Here is a 15,840-nt window from a genome sequence, read left to right as displayed (position 1 = left end):
TAAGCTACTGCTCACCTTATGTAACTAACATGTACTTAAGAAAAACAGAAAAAAACACGAAGGATATAAACCTGAATGTCAAGTATGTACCTGAATTTACACTCTAGTCACAATATCTAGGTATTTTGTTTCTTTTAACATTCTTTACTAGGTTTTGAATGTTCTATTGTTAAGACACAAAATATGCTTCCAAGTTTTTTATTCTTACAAAAGTGCTGAAATTTCAAGCATAATATTGACATGGCATCACATTTATCTAATTCATTAAACTAAAGTTTAATTAGAAATATGAATGTGTTAGATACATGCTTGTCAGAATTTACACGAATTTATCCATTGAAAATTATAAATTCACTCACTATTGCAAACACCCTTTGGCCATGTTCAAGAAAATCAGAATTGTGAAAATAGAAGTTTGAAATGTCCATGATAAATATGTATTTTCTTTTTTGGAATCAATTCAGTAGATCCAATGAATTTGATGATTTAAATTGCAATATGTTATTTGTGATACCTCAGATATGGGTTTGATACTGAAGAATTATCTATTTTAAACAATACTGTTGATATAACATTAATTCATGTAGTTGTGCTGATATTTATCATTAAGACCTTCTTTTAATGTAGAAGTTATGTAATATACCTGCTTGAGGCCGAACAGTCATCCTTTCATCAGGCAAACAGAACATTAAATTAATGATAAGATAACTCTATTCTAGATAGTTGGCTATCAACAATATTGCCTAGGATTTCTTTTCTACGCATATTCATTATTCACAGATAGATACCTTAGTGAATTAGTATTTGCCCAACCAAGTGATATAATGCTCTATATTTTGTATGGATGTTTTGTTGATTTGTATTAATATATTTGGGAATGTTTACTATAAGCATCAATTGATTGTTTCATATATCATGTTATTTATTAAATGGAATTGAATTTGTGATTAGATCATACCAATTTTTCATTGTATTTATTTATGTATTGTATGTTGCATTTGAACATGTCATTATTATTATTAAGTCTATAGGTGTAACTGTCATGAATTCCTCTATCAAATCTTCAACTAGCAAAGTTAAAGCACAGAATTGTACAGCTACAACTACTACTTACAGACCTGTCAAATCTAGCCCCCATTCCTAAAAATATCTTATGATCAATTTTGTTCATTGTAAAATTCCACACTTCAGAAAATGTAAGTGTTTTAAGCTGCTATTGGCACATTACATTACTTCCTAGTTGTGCTGGCAGAATATATTGGTGAATCAATGTATTGTCATACAACATGCCACTATGTGTATCATATCATGAGGCAATACTTGAAGGTACCTCTCATTCCATTAACAGTAGGGATTTTTAAGAGGAATCACAAATTTTTGTCACTGACTTGAATGATATTGTTGGAAACTATTGATAAGACAGTGGATGTTAAGAGGATCAAGTGTTTAATTTTATCCCATTATCCCATATCGTGGACTGGTTTGTAATAGCCAGCACTACTTCCTAAGAGTAAGATAGTGTCATATTGCATATAACTTATGTAATTATTGCATGTATGTATGTATGGCTTTTAGTAATTATATACTATAACATGTGAATAATATTTAAATCTTATTTTATTGGAATGGGGTTTTACCCACTATATTTTATGCTGGATATATTTTTCTTGTTGATAAAATGATGTTTTTGTTATCAAGACTTTTTTTTATTAATTGTTTATATCCCCATTCAACAAACTATGGTTTGAAATATGTTCTGACCTGGTAAAAAGCATGAGATAAGCTTCAGCGGAAATTGGGTTGAAAAATCTGAAGGTTTTATCTTTAACTGAGAATCAATCATGCATTCTTTCCAAGGGCTTGGTTTTGTTGTCCCATTAAACACATTCCCCAGTCAGCAACTTTGATTTGCTGCATTGAAAGTCTGAAATATTCAAATGCTAACACAATATTGCTTTGATCTATCTCTGTAATAAGTGGGCGATGAGATATTACAAAATTAAAACTAGGAAATTTGACTAACATTTTTATATCCTCAACTTATCTTCATTAAGAGATAAATTTGTTTAATATTATAATAACAAGCACAACAATATATATACATTTCACATTGTCAATAATAATAATAATAATAATAATTGGCACATTAAACCATGTACTACTTAATAGAACTAGATTCTTAACTGAGGCAAAAAAGGAAAAAAAATGATAATGAAGAGAATTTTTTCTAGCATAGAGCTCATTCTAAAAAGTGAAATTTTCTTTGTATTAAGCAAAATATTAGAAATTATCAAGAATTTAAAGTCCACCAATCCTTTATAAAACCCAGGAAGATGAATTGTTTGACAATCAATTTTCAAAAACTTAGTCTTTTCCAGATTCCATGATTTTTCAGGGGATCCAAGCTTCCAAGATTGCCCTATACCCGATGGAGACAATTCGCTACTTCCATTTTCCACTTTATCGATAATCCTACGCCCTACGTTGTCTTTCTTTGGATCAATTTTTTAGCTCTCAAAATAAAGTCCTGTTTTCTTTACTTCCTGCTCAAACCCACTTTCACTTTCTGTATAATGGTGAAAATAGTGTACAATTAAAGATAAATTAACATATAAAAAGAGAAAATTGGAGGTAATGTGGGCACATTCCTCTTCTCCTACTGTCTACAGTATGGATAAACTTGCCATGATAATCCTGCAATGGCCTGAGTAACTTTCCTATCATTTCTTCTGAACTCAAGTATACACCTGCAATCTGCAACAAATGATCATCTGTCATACAAGATCCATTCTTGGTCAAAGTTTTGGAATTTTACAAGAAATAAATAAAAGAAATGAATTAACTGTTTTAACTTTAAGTCTGGTAATTACAAACTGAAATAGACCCAAACACCTCTATACCAACTTCTGATAGGGAACTTCGCCCAGTTTGTGGAAATTTGTTTGCAGGGGTTTTAAACTTTTTTATTTAAACCAGATCCAGATATATTCTGACAGATGGATTTCAGTCAAAGCATGATAACTCCACTACACCAATTATATCACTTCTGCCATTCCATCAAATTTTTTTACAACGAAAATGATTTCTCGTAGGCCATGCATTCACAGCCGAAAGTGTCACTGAGTTACGTGATACTAAGAAAATGAAAATTACGGTAATTTGAAGTCATCGTAATTGACATTATGATAGAAAAAAATGCATATTCAAAGGTTTAAAAAATTCCCATAAAAGAGGATCTAGTTTTTCTGACTGAATAACTGTCAAAATATCTATGAAAGGCTGGAATAGAGGCAGATGTTTCGGACAAAGACTGGAAGTATTTAACAATGCAGGAATTATTTCACTGAAAACATTTTTCACAGACCAAATTCGAACATTCAGATAATATATTCTTTATACATATCCGATCAAATTTTGTTCTGGCAACATTTTTTTTCTATTCAACAATAATTCTTTGTTACCTTCAAACACCTGAGAAAAACAAATATCCTAAACTAAGCTGAAACAAAACTTTTATAAATAATTCAAGATCCCAATAAATCAACTTAACTGATTTAAAATACTAAAATTAAAATATAGAGACAGAATAATAGCTCAAGACCAAATTGTTTTAAGATTGAATTAATGAGTTATCTCCCTTCTATAAGGTAAGTCAAAATAATTTACTGGTATACCATCAGCCATATTTACTAATAATCATAATAAAATCTGAACATAACAAGCTTCTTGAATATTTCAGATTCTTAGCAATTAACAGAAATTCCAAACTTCAAATCTGTTTTTTTTCTGTGAGAATTTCAATATTAAACGTAGATGTAAAACTTTTGAAATGATCATTTTAAAATGCACAATTCATTATGTCATTATTTCGTTACGTTGAAGATATTTGTTATGCTATTGGAAATAGTCTGAACAGACAGAATCAGCTATAAAATACAAATGCACATTCACAGATAATAGTTGAGACTATTTTAAGCAGAACTTTATTGATCCTTCCTACTTAAACTACCTCAAAATAGATTGTACTGTCCTGATTATGTTTTGAATATTTGTGTATACACGTAATTTTCAGCACCATTTTGAGTTTTCTATTGACTAGTTTAAAATTATATCTATCTATGAGCACATTGGGAAGGATTTCATATACACTGAGATAAATTGCGTACAAATAAAAGTAAAGGCCAAAATAAGCAAGAACTTAAACATCAAATAAGGTTTTCCTCGAATATCAAAGAATAACTTTAGCAACTAATTTATTGCTGTGCATATAATTATTACTTAAATTACAGCAAAAACATCTTGAAATAAAAATTAATCTTTTTTAACTCAAATACACTTCAATTCTGTGGGTAGATAGAACTCATTAACAGCTTTCAAGAAGTAAAATTCCTTATCTATGTAACATCACAATAATGTTGGGAGTAGTGATGTCATAGATCTAATGATAGAAACACAGACCTCTATACTGATATTTATCTCTTTGTGAAACATTCACACTAAGAAACAAAAGATGGAAGTCATCTAACAGATATATTTATATATAGGTGTATACATATTTGCTTAATTTCAGCTATCTGTATTCCTTTTCAAAAACAAAGATTCAACAAATGGTTCTCCTACAAAAGCAGTCCAGCTTGATTAATGAATGTTCGTTGACACTCACATATGCAGATTTTGAAATCATTTTATGTATCTGAAGTTATGTTTCATTAAATTGTAGTTGAACCAGATGTCAAATATGCATTCTAAAAGGTGACACATTTAGCTGAAAGATTTTACGAAATCACCTTAACTTACAATAAAAGGAATTATTAAAAAGATCATATTGCAAATTCTGATACATTTTCTAAGTTTTTTTTCAACAGATAAATTGTAATTTCAACTTTTACAACTCAAAAATATGCAAAAAATGTTGTGAAGACTAGACCAAAGTTGTTAACATTTTGTAATAACAAATAATTCATAATAACAAATATTAAAGGAAAACATTAAAGTAGAAATTTCTATTTTATTTTCAATTTTGTTAACCACATTGCACAATCTTATCTCCTAAAAGCACATTTTCTTAACAACAAAAGGATCAATGATATGTCAAAAATCAAAGTATAAACATTTAAATATATCTCTTTAAGAAAACCAAAACAAAAAACATTTATTTTTGGGACACCTATTTAACCGGTTTCATATTTTTCTCTAGATCTAATACACAAAAAAGTATTTTTTGAGATTCATAACCTTTTTTTTTTTTTCAAAATATGAGAATTTGGAAGTATTTCAACTAATAATGCTACTTAAGCCAGATGCAATAATAACTACAAGCAGAGCAAGACCAAAAGCTAAGCTTCATACAAAACTTCAGCCAAGAACTTTTATCAGGCATGGAAAACATTTCTTTACTCATAACAGTATATATGCATAGCTATCTGAGCATATGCCAAATCCCCTCAATGACCAATAAAGACTGGGCATAGACTTATGTAACTTTTCATATTCACCACTTCAAAGCATACAAAGCAAGTGTTTATTTCAAGAGATAACCAGAATCAATCAAAAACATGTCATAACTATAATGCTATAGGTGGTTAGACACAAATATGAGTTACTTCTTATTTTACCCCTGAAAAAGTAGACTGTTCCAGTTGATTTGTTTGGGCTATATGAATCTATTTGTTTTATGCATGTGAGGAAGATTCCAAAATTGGTTTAAGGTATGACAAGCATGCTATACCCAGTCTATATTAATGTCATTTCATAGGAGAATCCTAAATTTTCCTTCTTCTAACAAACTTCCACTGCCTAACACACAGTACTGGAAGCTTTGAATAAGGAATAATTATATAAAATTCAAAGGAGGTAATATAAATTAAGGAAAGAGATAGAACCGGTAAGGAAACCGATAGAGTGAAGAAAACCAATAGAACCACTAAAGGAAACTGATAGAACCAGTTAAAACCAGCTAATGATTACCAGAAGATAGAACTGGTTAAGGATAAAACATTATCATATTTTTACAATAAACCACTTGTGGTTAAGGCGGTGAATCTATTTATAGAATTGTGCTGGAAAATATTCAAAGTATTGTCACAACAATATTTCTACCAAGGATGCTTATTCTTACTGAACAGCCTTTCCTTATGTCACAACCATCTTCGCAGGTATCCCTGAAGATCTTCATGATATAGCTTCAAAATCGAACAAACCAGAGTTCCGAACTCTATATCACTTCCGAACTACCACACACTTCGAAATTAGGTGAAATTATATTTCTGAAGATCTACTTGTCACTGAATTGTTGTAAACCATCAATATGTGATAATGATGTCACAGATAACAAATTGTCATGTTGTAGGGAATCACAGTGATGGTGTTGTTATCACAATTACCATGACAACTATGTTTCCAAGGCAATTACAAACCTTATTTGAAAGACGTGTGGGAATTATAAGGGCTATGAACTAGTAGTGGTGTTGGGTTGACATGAGTTTTCTTTATTTTCCGAGTCCTCCAATTCAGACATGCCGTTTTTCTCTTCCTCCTTCCGCTTCTTATGTTCATTTAGCGATTTTATTAAAGCTTGCACTAAATCCTGCATAATGTCTGCGTCCTTTTCCTCCAAGAGTTCAAAGGTCATATTAAACACCATAAAGTGAGTGAAGAGACTATTTAAGTGTCCATGAATTCCCAACTGAATAGCTTCCTTATAATGTGCATGAAAGATATGTGCTAAAACTTGAAATAAACATTTATGGATTTTCTTTACTATGGTTTCAAACGAACTTGGGAAGACTTCACCTGAAAAAGACAAAAATACAATTTAATTAGACAAGTTTTAATGTAATTAGCTAAAGTATTAAATAAGGGGGGAGGGTGTAGCTCAAGGAGTTAGGATACATATCTATATGAAATAGATGATTCCATTAAATATCCTTGATCATCCAAATAAAGAAATATGGCAAAGCCAGACATACTGGGAGAGAATAAACATTTTCTGCCTCGTCAATATGTCATTTGCTTGGTTACATTTGTTTGATGGAAGCTTTGAGTTATGTTCTCATAAGTTCAAGTCAACCTTGCAGTCAAAGGCAAAGTTCCATGCCATAGTTTTACAGGTAAATAGGATTCATGGAACAATTAAATGGGAATTTTTTTAAAACAGCATTGACAAAAATAAATAAACCTCTATTAATAGCTCTATAAATATCAATCAGGAAGTATCAATATTTATAGGAATTGACAATAGAGTAGTTATTGTGTTAAGATTTAAATAATAGTTCAATATGAAAGTTTAAGGATCTGTTTACAATAAGTATATTTATCTAACTGGGGTTTGTATAAGTATATAATACAATATTAATACAGTAAGCTATATAATATAGTAATGAAAGAGCTCTGAGTGAATAAATTAAATCAAATGTAGTATCACTTGACACCTCTAATATTAACTTAAAACTCCTTTTATTGACATAATACATACATAGTCATGTTCACACATTTATACCGTTAAGTAGTCTCAAAAGCTGCTTGGCTTAGTAATTTTCAGTCTACAAATTTCCTGTTTATCAAAGAAACTCAAAATGTTGTATGAAAAATGTGCTCTTGTGATCTATACAAAGCCTTTGATATGTTAGATCTCTGCAGAAACTAATCAAAAACAGTATTTAATTCACAGGTTAAGAAATATATTTTTTCCAATACAACTACTTTTATCAGTTTAAAGTGGGCAGCTTTGCCATTTCAACTTTTCAAATGCTAATAATACTGGACACACATGGAGTTGATGGCTCAAATTTTGACGGTGAGCAGTGAACACCGTGATAAACTGCGCTAAAATATTTCCCTTTTTGCGACTAACATACAATTGGTCAAACGGATGGCGAAACTGTCCCTTTAATGTTCTAATGTAAAATGTGTCAATATTTATCAAGGGAGGTGTAAATAATTGTAATATTTCACATAAATCTATATTCATCAGCACTAAAAATGGAGGTTTTAGTCAGAAAGATATATTTAGAACACACAATGATCTAATAAAAGAAGATGATGTTCTATATCCACACCTACATTCTATACTTTGATGGTTATAAACCTGTTTTTGTATGTGTCCTAAAATGATATTTTGCTTGAAAATGAGGTTCCCAAATATTGAAAGTGAAACTAGGATTGGGTATCAGGCAAGGTCTTGGGTATGGAGTACAAAATTCTGCAAATAATTCCCAGAGTACTCAGTGTGTACTCAGAGTTAGCCGTGGATAATGTAGCCATATGAGATGTTATATATAATGTTGTTGGATAGTTCTTCATAGCCTGTGACACATCAAATGTCCCCAAAGAAAAGTACAGATTTCCCCACATGGGAACATGTCCCTGTGGTTAAAAACCTAAGGCATTCTATCAGAGACAAACAGGCTCAAACCACTACAAAACAAACAAAAGGATATTCTGACTTAATTCCCTGATTTTTCAATTACAATTTTATTTGCAAAAGTCAACAAAGTCAAGCTTATTCTCTGCTTAAACCTAATCTGTAATCAATGGACAATATTATTTTCATCTAAATAGTCAATAAAATCTGCTTCTGCACAAAAAGTAGGCTACATATTTGTTTTTCTTGTGGCATTCTCAAGTCCTTTTATCAAGGCCTTACATCAATATGATAGCTTATTGAGATTATATATAATGTATGGGTGATCATAAAGATGATTATAATATTAAACAGATCAATGGGAATGAAATGATCAAGTTACACGATGCATCTGTGTTTGATACATGATATATGCTTATAAAACCACAGGTGGATCTTCGTAAGATACCACGTATTGTCATGACAGCATATCAACTGCCACCTGTATGGTAACTGATTATAGATCGAGGAAATGTGATTATATGCAGATTTTAAACCCCTTTTACATTACAAAATTAATTCCATTTTTAGAACGGAATGGAACAAATGAATTGTGTAATGTAAGCAGTTGAGAGTTCTGAGAACAATTCCAATTCTGGTCTATCATGAGGAGGTGGTCTCAGACTTGATAGATTGGTGTAATGTAAACGGTTGAGAGTTCTGAGAACCATTCCAATTCTGGTCTATCATGAGGAGGTGGTCTCAGACTTGATAGATTGGTGTAATGTAAACGGTTGAGAGTTCTGAGAACAATTCCAATTCTGGTCTATCATGAGGAGGTGGTCTCAGACTTGATAGATTGGTGTAATGTAAACGGTTGAGAGTTCTGAGAACCATTCCAATTCTGGTCTATCAAGAGGAGGTGGTCTCGGACTTGATAGATTGGTGTAATGTAAACATTAACCTTCTGAGAAAGCTTTACTGTTCGACCGAGAACGGAGCGCTTTATAGCGGCCTAGTGTAAAAGGGGCTATAGGACTCATTGTTTTTTGCTAGTTACTTGAACCATCCATAATCTAATGAAATTGCTCATTAAATCAAATTTTTGTATAATTGAACAATAAGCTTACAAGCGAGAAATTTTAAGTTGTCATTGAACAGAGGATTTGATTGGTAATATATTTCTTCAGATCATGGATGGCAAAAGTAGTCACTCACAGAAAAAACACTAAACAAAACATTTAGATAATCAGATAATCAAGGAGAAATAGACTAACAGAGAGTAACTCAGTGAGTTTAAATTCTACATTTGTATAAGGTAATTAACTGTCAAATCTGTCACAATGTAGCCAGAAGAACCTAAATCAAACAACATTCACCTGATTAGACCAACAGGTAAATGAACATGTCAGTGAACTGGAGTTTAGGTAAATCCCTCGTTTAACAAAACATATAGTCAATACAATAAGAAAATATTGAAGAAGGTCACATGGCGGTCATGATAGTATTAAGAGTAAAATTATTCAAATCTTTCCATGTCTGACGCTAAAATAATATTTTCATTAAAGTAAGGTCACAAAATGTTGTCAATTTAGGTTTGTTTGATATGATCTTTAAACTACACTAAATGTAACAAGTGTTGTCAGGTAGGCTGAGCTTGCTTACTCTTCTGGAATACCATTTTGAATTTTATCTCGTTTAAATCCACAATATTAATTCAATTTATATATTATTAATACTCTTAGGGTTGTGACTAAATTGAGAAAAAGGATTTCATTCATCCATAACACCTGACACCACTATCAGACTAGGGCTGTCAACTATGCATCTCTTTCTGAGATGCCACATTTTGATATATCAATTATACTGGTTACTAATCTGCACCTTTTTTAGAGTTCTTTTCTTATCTTTAAACTTTAGTAAGATAAGAAAGAATGCTTGAATGTCATTTTAGGTTCATTAAGTTCATTTGCTATCTTGATAATAAAATATTTAAAAGTAAGTTAGAAAAGAGAATGGATACTATGTTCTGCTCTACATTCTACTTACCAAATTTTGTAGGAAAGACAGTTTCATCGGTAATAGTTTTCTGGATATAGGACATGACATAATCTATATATTGAGAGGCTGCATATTTATATTTCTTCCCTTTATCATCATACCAATAATATTGCCTACAAATATACAAGATAAAATATGGATTACTAAATGCTCTGTATAGTAAATAAAGTGTCTGTTGTTAAACATAGATTTGCATGCCCAATTTTAAAGATGTTTTTGGCTGTTTAGCAATTACAGATTTTGATGAAATCAGGACAAGGTTCAACTGAGCAACATTTATAAAAGAAAAATTTCGGAGAGATTGTGGATGATGGAACACAAAAAAAAAAAAGAAATAAAAGCATCTTAATAAGATTGTACTGAAACCACAGTAGTATTCTAAAAGTATGAATGGATACATCTAACACACACAAATTTATCCACTCTTCATCCCTTTTATTCTTTAGATAGGCACTAAATGTTTAAAGGCTTCATTTATATTGCCTGGTGCGGTGTACATGTCTGCTGGCTTGTATGTGAGGATACTGAGATATATGGCATATTAAACCGGCCAGAAAAGAACACGTTAGAGCAATATCTAGAGCTGTACTTTATTTACTTTCATTTTCCTACATGAATCATTGAATAAGACAGAATAATTGTCTCGTAACTTGATTATATGATTCATTCACTGCTCCATACTTCTTTTCTATTTCTACACTTTCATTGAAAGCTTTCAAAATAATGATTTATAGTGACTATTAAATAATGCTTGGTGCACACGAGAAACAGTGAGTAACCTAATTCTATGAAAAAGCATTCATCCTTGCCTTCATCTCGCATTCTCTTTTGTCATAAATCAAAAAGTATGAAAAATTCAATATCTTTATGTTTTTGTATGATCTAAGCCTAAGAAAGTGAAACCAAATAAAGTCTTGCATGCATCAAATTGGGACTGACCATTTTACCATTTCTAACTTTCAAGGATCAGACAGTGCCCTCAATCTACAAATCAGTTTGTTTGATCGATATCATTAACAAAGAAAGTGAAGGTGAAAAATAACCATGGAGTAATAACAGACTAAAGGTTTTCATCAAAACTCGAATTCTTGCTCACAACTATTAGAAACTTCAGATTGTTCATAACATTAAGTTCAGCTTAAATATTGCCTTCAAACTTACATTTTGTTAAGAGAAAGTCTCAAAGCTGAAATTGCTTGAATGACTAGCAAAACAGATAAAGAATCCAACAAAGGATGTTTAAAAGCAGTAACCACTTATTTAATAAAACGTCCTGTTTTCAGACTATCTTTATGACTTCAGAATATAAAATTATAAGTAAATAATATCTTTGTTCTATGAATTAAGGCAGTACTATTGATTTTTTCTGATGATGTGTTTTATAAAGGTTCTATTGTTATACAACTAATGTGTAATGTTACTAATGTCTTATTTGACATGAAAAGGTGCTTCATTTTATTGATTTTATAGGTTTCTCCGTCCTGATTAGTTCATAGTGGTTTTATTTTCATAATCTCAGACTGAAACTTTTCATAAGTTATTTCATTGGTTAAATATATCAATATACAAAAAATCATCGTACCGGTATTAACAATTCCTTCAGATCATGGATGGCATAAATAGTCACCCACAGAAAAAACAATAAACAAAACATTTAGATAATCTGTATTTTAATCAGATAATCAAGGAGATATAGACTAACAGAGAGAAACTCAGTGTGTTTGAGGCTTAATTGAGGCTAGGGTATTGGTAAAGCAGTATTATACTAGTAGTTGAAGTTGGTAAGATGGCAGAGGAACAGATATAGCCCAATTTTGTTTCTGGTTAGTCGATCAAACCATCAGTTAAGGCTAGCCCCTCAACAAACTTCAGGTAACTCAGTCAATGAAAATTGTGTGTAAAGATAAAAAATGTTTGAAATTCACTACAACCAAAATGTTTATGATTGTACCTTGCTCTACTTTTATATATCACTCAGTGGTTGAACAGCTCTTGGTATTTGATAAACATAAAACATTTCCCAGTATCAAAGGCAAATGAAACATACTTCCATTCATATCATAATTATGTTTTTCTAGACATGAAATACATGCTACTTACACATTGCCCGGAGCTGTCATGGCAGGACAAACTTCTGTAGTACAGTATTCAGATACTACACCATACATTAAATTAACATGGTCAAAAAATGCTATTGCTGAAATAGATAATGGAAAATATAATAATAATGAAATCATATTTTTCAGAAAAGTCTCTTTGAAAGATCACTGAGTCTGACTCATATAAGACACATCAAGCAAAACAGAGAACTGAAAAAAACCATCAAGAGTTTATCTCTTTAAAAATGTCTTGATTCAGATTCATGTAAAAGTTACATGTGCACTAAAAAAAGGTAAACTGGGCTAGAATAAGATAAGTTGTGTAAATTGGACATGACTATGACACATATTAATTGGACTAGGATCACACACATGTAAACTAGACTAGAATCAGACACATGTAAATTGGAAATCTGGCACATGTCAATTGGAAATCTGGCACATGTCAATTGGACTTGAATCAGACACATGCAAACAACATAAATCAGACACATTTAAAATGGAATCAGACTCATATAGACTTGAATAAGACCCCTGTAAATTGGATTTAAATCAGACAAATGTAAATTAGACTTGAATCAGACTTGTGTAATCTGGACTAGAATAAGACTCATGTAAATTGGATTTAAATCAGACTTGAATCAGACTCAATTATACTTGATTTTGGGGAAGGGAGGGTTTGATTTCAATCAGACTGTGTAATCTGGACTAGAGGAATGTAGCCTTGAATTAAGTCAATAATAAATGTCTATTGACTAAAAGGTACCGGTATGTACTGTGTTAGAAGATAGTAGACATCAAACACATTACTTATTTACATTGGTTGGGTGTAAGGTGATTAGAAACATACATCTTCATTCTTTCAATATCTTTAGTCTTATCAATATATTAGACAATCAGAGAATTAGGTTTACAGGCTATCAATTTATAACCCTTATATAATTATTTTGATTACATTTGGTAAGGTACTGAACACCTAATATCACCTAATGTCTGAGAACGTCAACTCCTAATCTATCTTTGAAAAACTTTACATCCTTATGTCTTTTTTTATTTGTGTATATCGTGTGTAGTTTTTACCCTAAAAACTGAGTCTTGAAATTTTTAACAGCTACTGATGGTCCGCCATTTGTAATTGAATGCTGATGGTAGTGTCAATACTCTTTTGTGATTGGAAAAAACAGATGGTAAGATGGAAGACATTAGCCCACATGACAAAGTCTTAGATTTGGCATAAAGTCATCAAACTCACTGATGTCCAAAAAATGATTCTATAATCTATGGAATTAGCCAGAAGTTCAGCTGTATGATATGTCAAACTATAGACTGGAATAAAATAGTTTGATATTGCCCACATGTTATTATTGAAGTAATAATCTGTAATTGTCTACCCAAATACTTCACAATTATATACTGATAGATATCACATCTGGTTAGTCTTCTGTTTTTACTATTAGATTGGAAATGCAGTCAAATAACATAACTAGTTGAATATTGCCATCAGGACCATTAGGTGCACTGAGACTACTTCAAGCTTGTTATAAATATTTCCAATAAAGAATCAAAATATTAGATATGTGGAAATATTCACAGATGTAGAGTACATACAAAACAATTGCATCAGAGGATCAGTTAATCTTATAGAATGTGAACATGCTTAGGTCTAAGCTCTCATCATGAAAAAAAGACTTGAATTAATATACTTTCATCATATATTTTGTTATATTGTAGGAGAACCTGATGTTAGATTTTGATTCTGAAAAGTGTCACTGATAGCTGAAATGGAGCTCAATCAAGCAACTTCTATGACAAAAATATCCTTTAATATTTAATCTACTACATAAGAGATAAAGTTTAAAAACTAACGAATCTAAGTATAAATTGAAGCCAACCTTAACTAGTCTGTTATTTTGGGTGGAGAAAGACCTTTCTAACAAATGACTTGAATTGTTAACAAGCCACATTATAATACTAAAGAATGAACTCGTTTCTTAACAAATTAGTCTTGAACCTACAAGGCCAAAGTTCATTCTGACTAAATAACAGCTTACATCATACTACACCAAAATCAACAAAGTTGTGAATAAATTTAAATGAGACAGACCTATATTAAAGCTTTTTTTCCTTGAAAGTGTTTAAAAGGGGTGCTTTTTTGGTTGTCAGAATCAGATTTAAACCAACTGTAGCTATTTTCCTGTTTTTCTTTGTGTCTCTTCACTCACTTTTGTTAACGCATATTCATTATAAAACTCTTTGACCAGTTTTGAGAATAATATTCAAATTCAATAAATACGCCTAAAATTGTTAAAATTTGAATTATCGATATGAGTTAAGAAAACTATATAATTGTAGTCAGACAAGGCCGAAAAAGAGTCAGCACCTTTTTAACTACAAGTCTACAAAAAAGGAAACGATTGAGGCAAGAAAAGAGTCGGAAGTCTTTCTACTACCAACCCAGGAATAAAGAAGTGGCAAGGTCAGAAAGGAGTTGGTGCCATTCTAAATACCAGATCAGAAGAAAGGAAACTGTTAAGGTTTAAGAAGATAAATGAGAAGAAGAAGTCTATTACTCACTGTGTGTAGCTAACCATTCATTATAATCTAAACTAGGAGGTAATGAGGCTAATTTAAAGAGATCAACTTCTGTTATTCTTTCTTTAACACATTCTTCTGTTAAATATTCACGTTGTTCTTCTGTGGCTGGTGGAGTAGGTGAATCTTTATCCTTTCGTTTCCCCTTCCTGAAATTATATAATATTCAATGTTTACTAGAAAACAATCACTAACATTTTTAAATATGATATCATCTTCAGTTTGTCTACAATTTTGGCAGTTTTTGTTTGCAAGCTGTTATGAACACAGTGATGTCTGCAGTAATGGTTACATGGCTATAAAATTCATAGCGGGTGCACAGATCTCTAAACTCTCTCTGTGCCTCATCTGCTATATGTATCGCAATTATCTGTAAATGTTTATAATTTTGTATGCAAATGTAATATCATTTGTAAATTTGTATTATTTTGTATCGCTTATTGTTTGTTAATTTGTATTATTTAATTAGCGAATGTTTATAAAAAAATCCACATTGTCATTCTAAATCAGTAAACTTTTCTAATGTGGCTTTAAATTTGATTCTTTTTGTGAAAGTACCTGTTTACCAGCAATACTGATATTATCTCAAGTACGGTACTGCAGTGTTAAAAGTGAGATTATGTGGGGGTTTGTATGTAGAGTAACAAAACAATATGTCTATGTCCTGTAAAAATTGTCAGACAATATCAAGTAGATTCATGGTTTAATGTTATTTTGTCATGTACACAATATTTTGTCATCATCTCC

The 15,840-nt window shown here is 31.1% G+C and overlaps 1 protein-coding gene across 1 annotated transcript; it reads right to left on the bottom strand.

The window, feature by feature from the left end:
* Positions 1-6,448: 6,448 nt before the first annotated feature.
* Positions 6,449-15,238, bottom strand: LOTGIDRAFT_138446 (hypothetical protein; the record flags this gene model as incomplete). The annotated part of the gene is made up of 4 exons (XM_009048659.1): positions 6,449-6,792; positions 10,391-10,515; positions 12,503-12,599; positions 15,076-15,238. Coding segments are annotated over 4 exons (729 nt in total), but the record flags the coding sequence as incomplete, so codon positions are not given.
* Between the last annotated feature and the right edge of the window lie 602 nt (positions 15,239-15,840).

This window comes from Lottia gigantea (assembly GCF_000327385.1).
Source record: "Lottia gigantea unplaced genomic scaffold LOTGIsca_126, whole genome shotgun sequence".
In the NCBI taxonomy this organism is placed as follows: Eukaryota; Metazoa; Mollusca; class Gastropoda; family Lottiidae; genus Lottia; species Lottia gigantea.
This window is presented reverse-complemented; position numbering and strand designations above follow the sequence as displayed.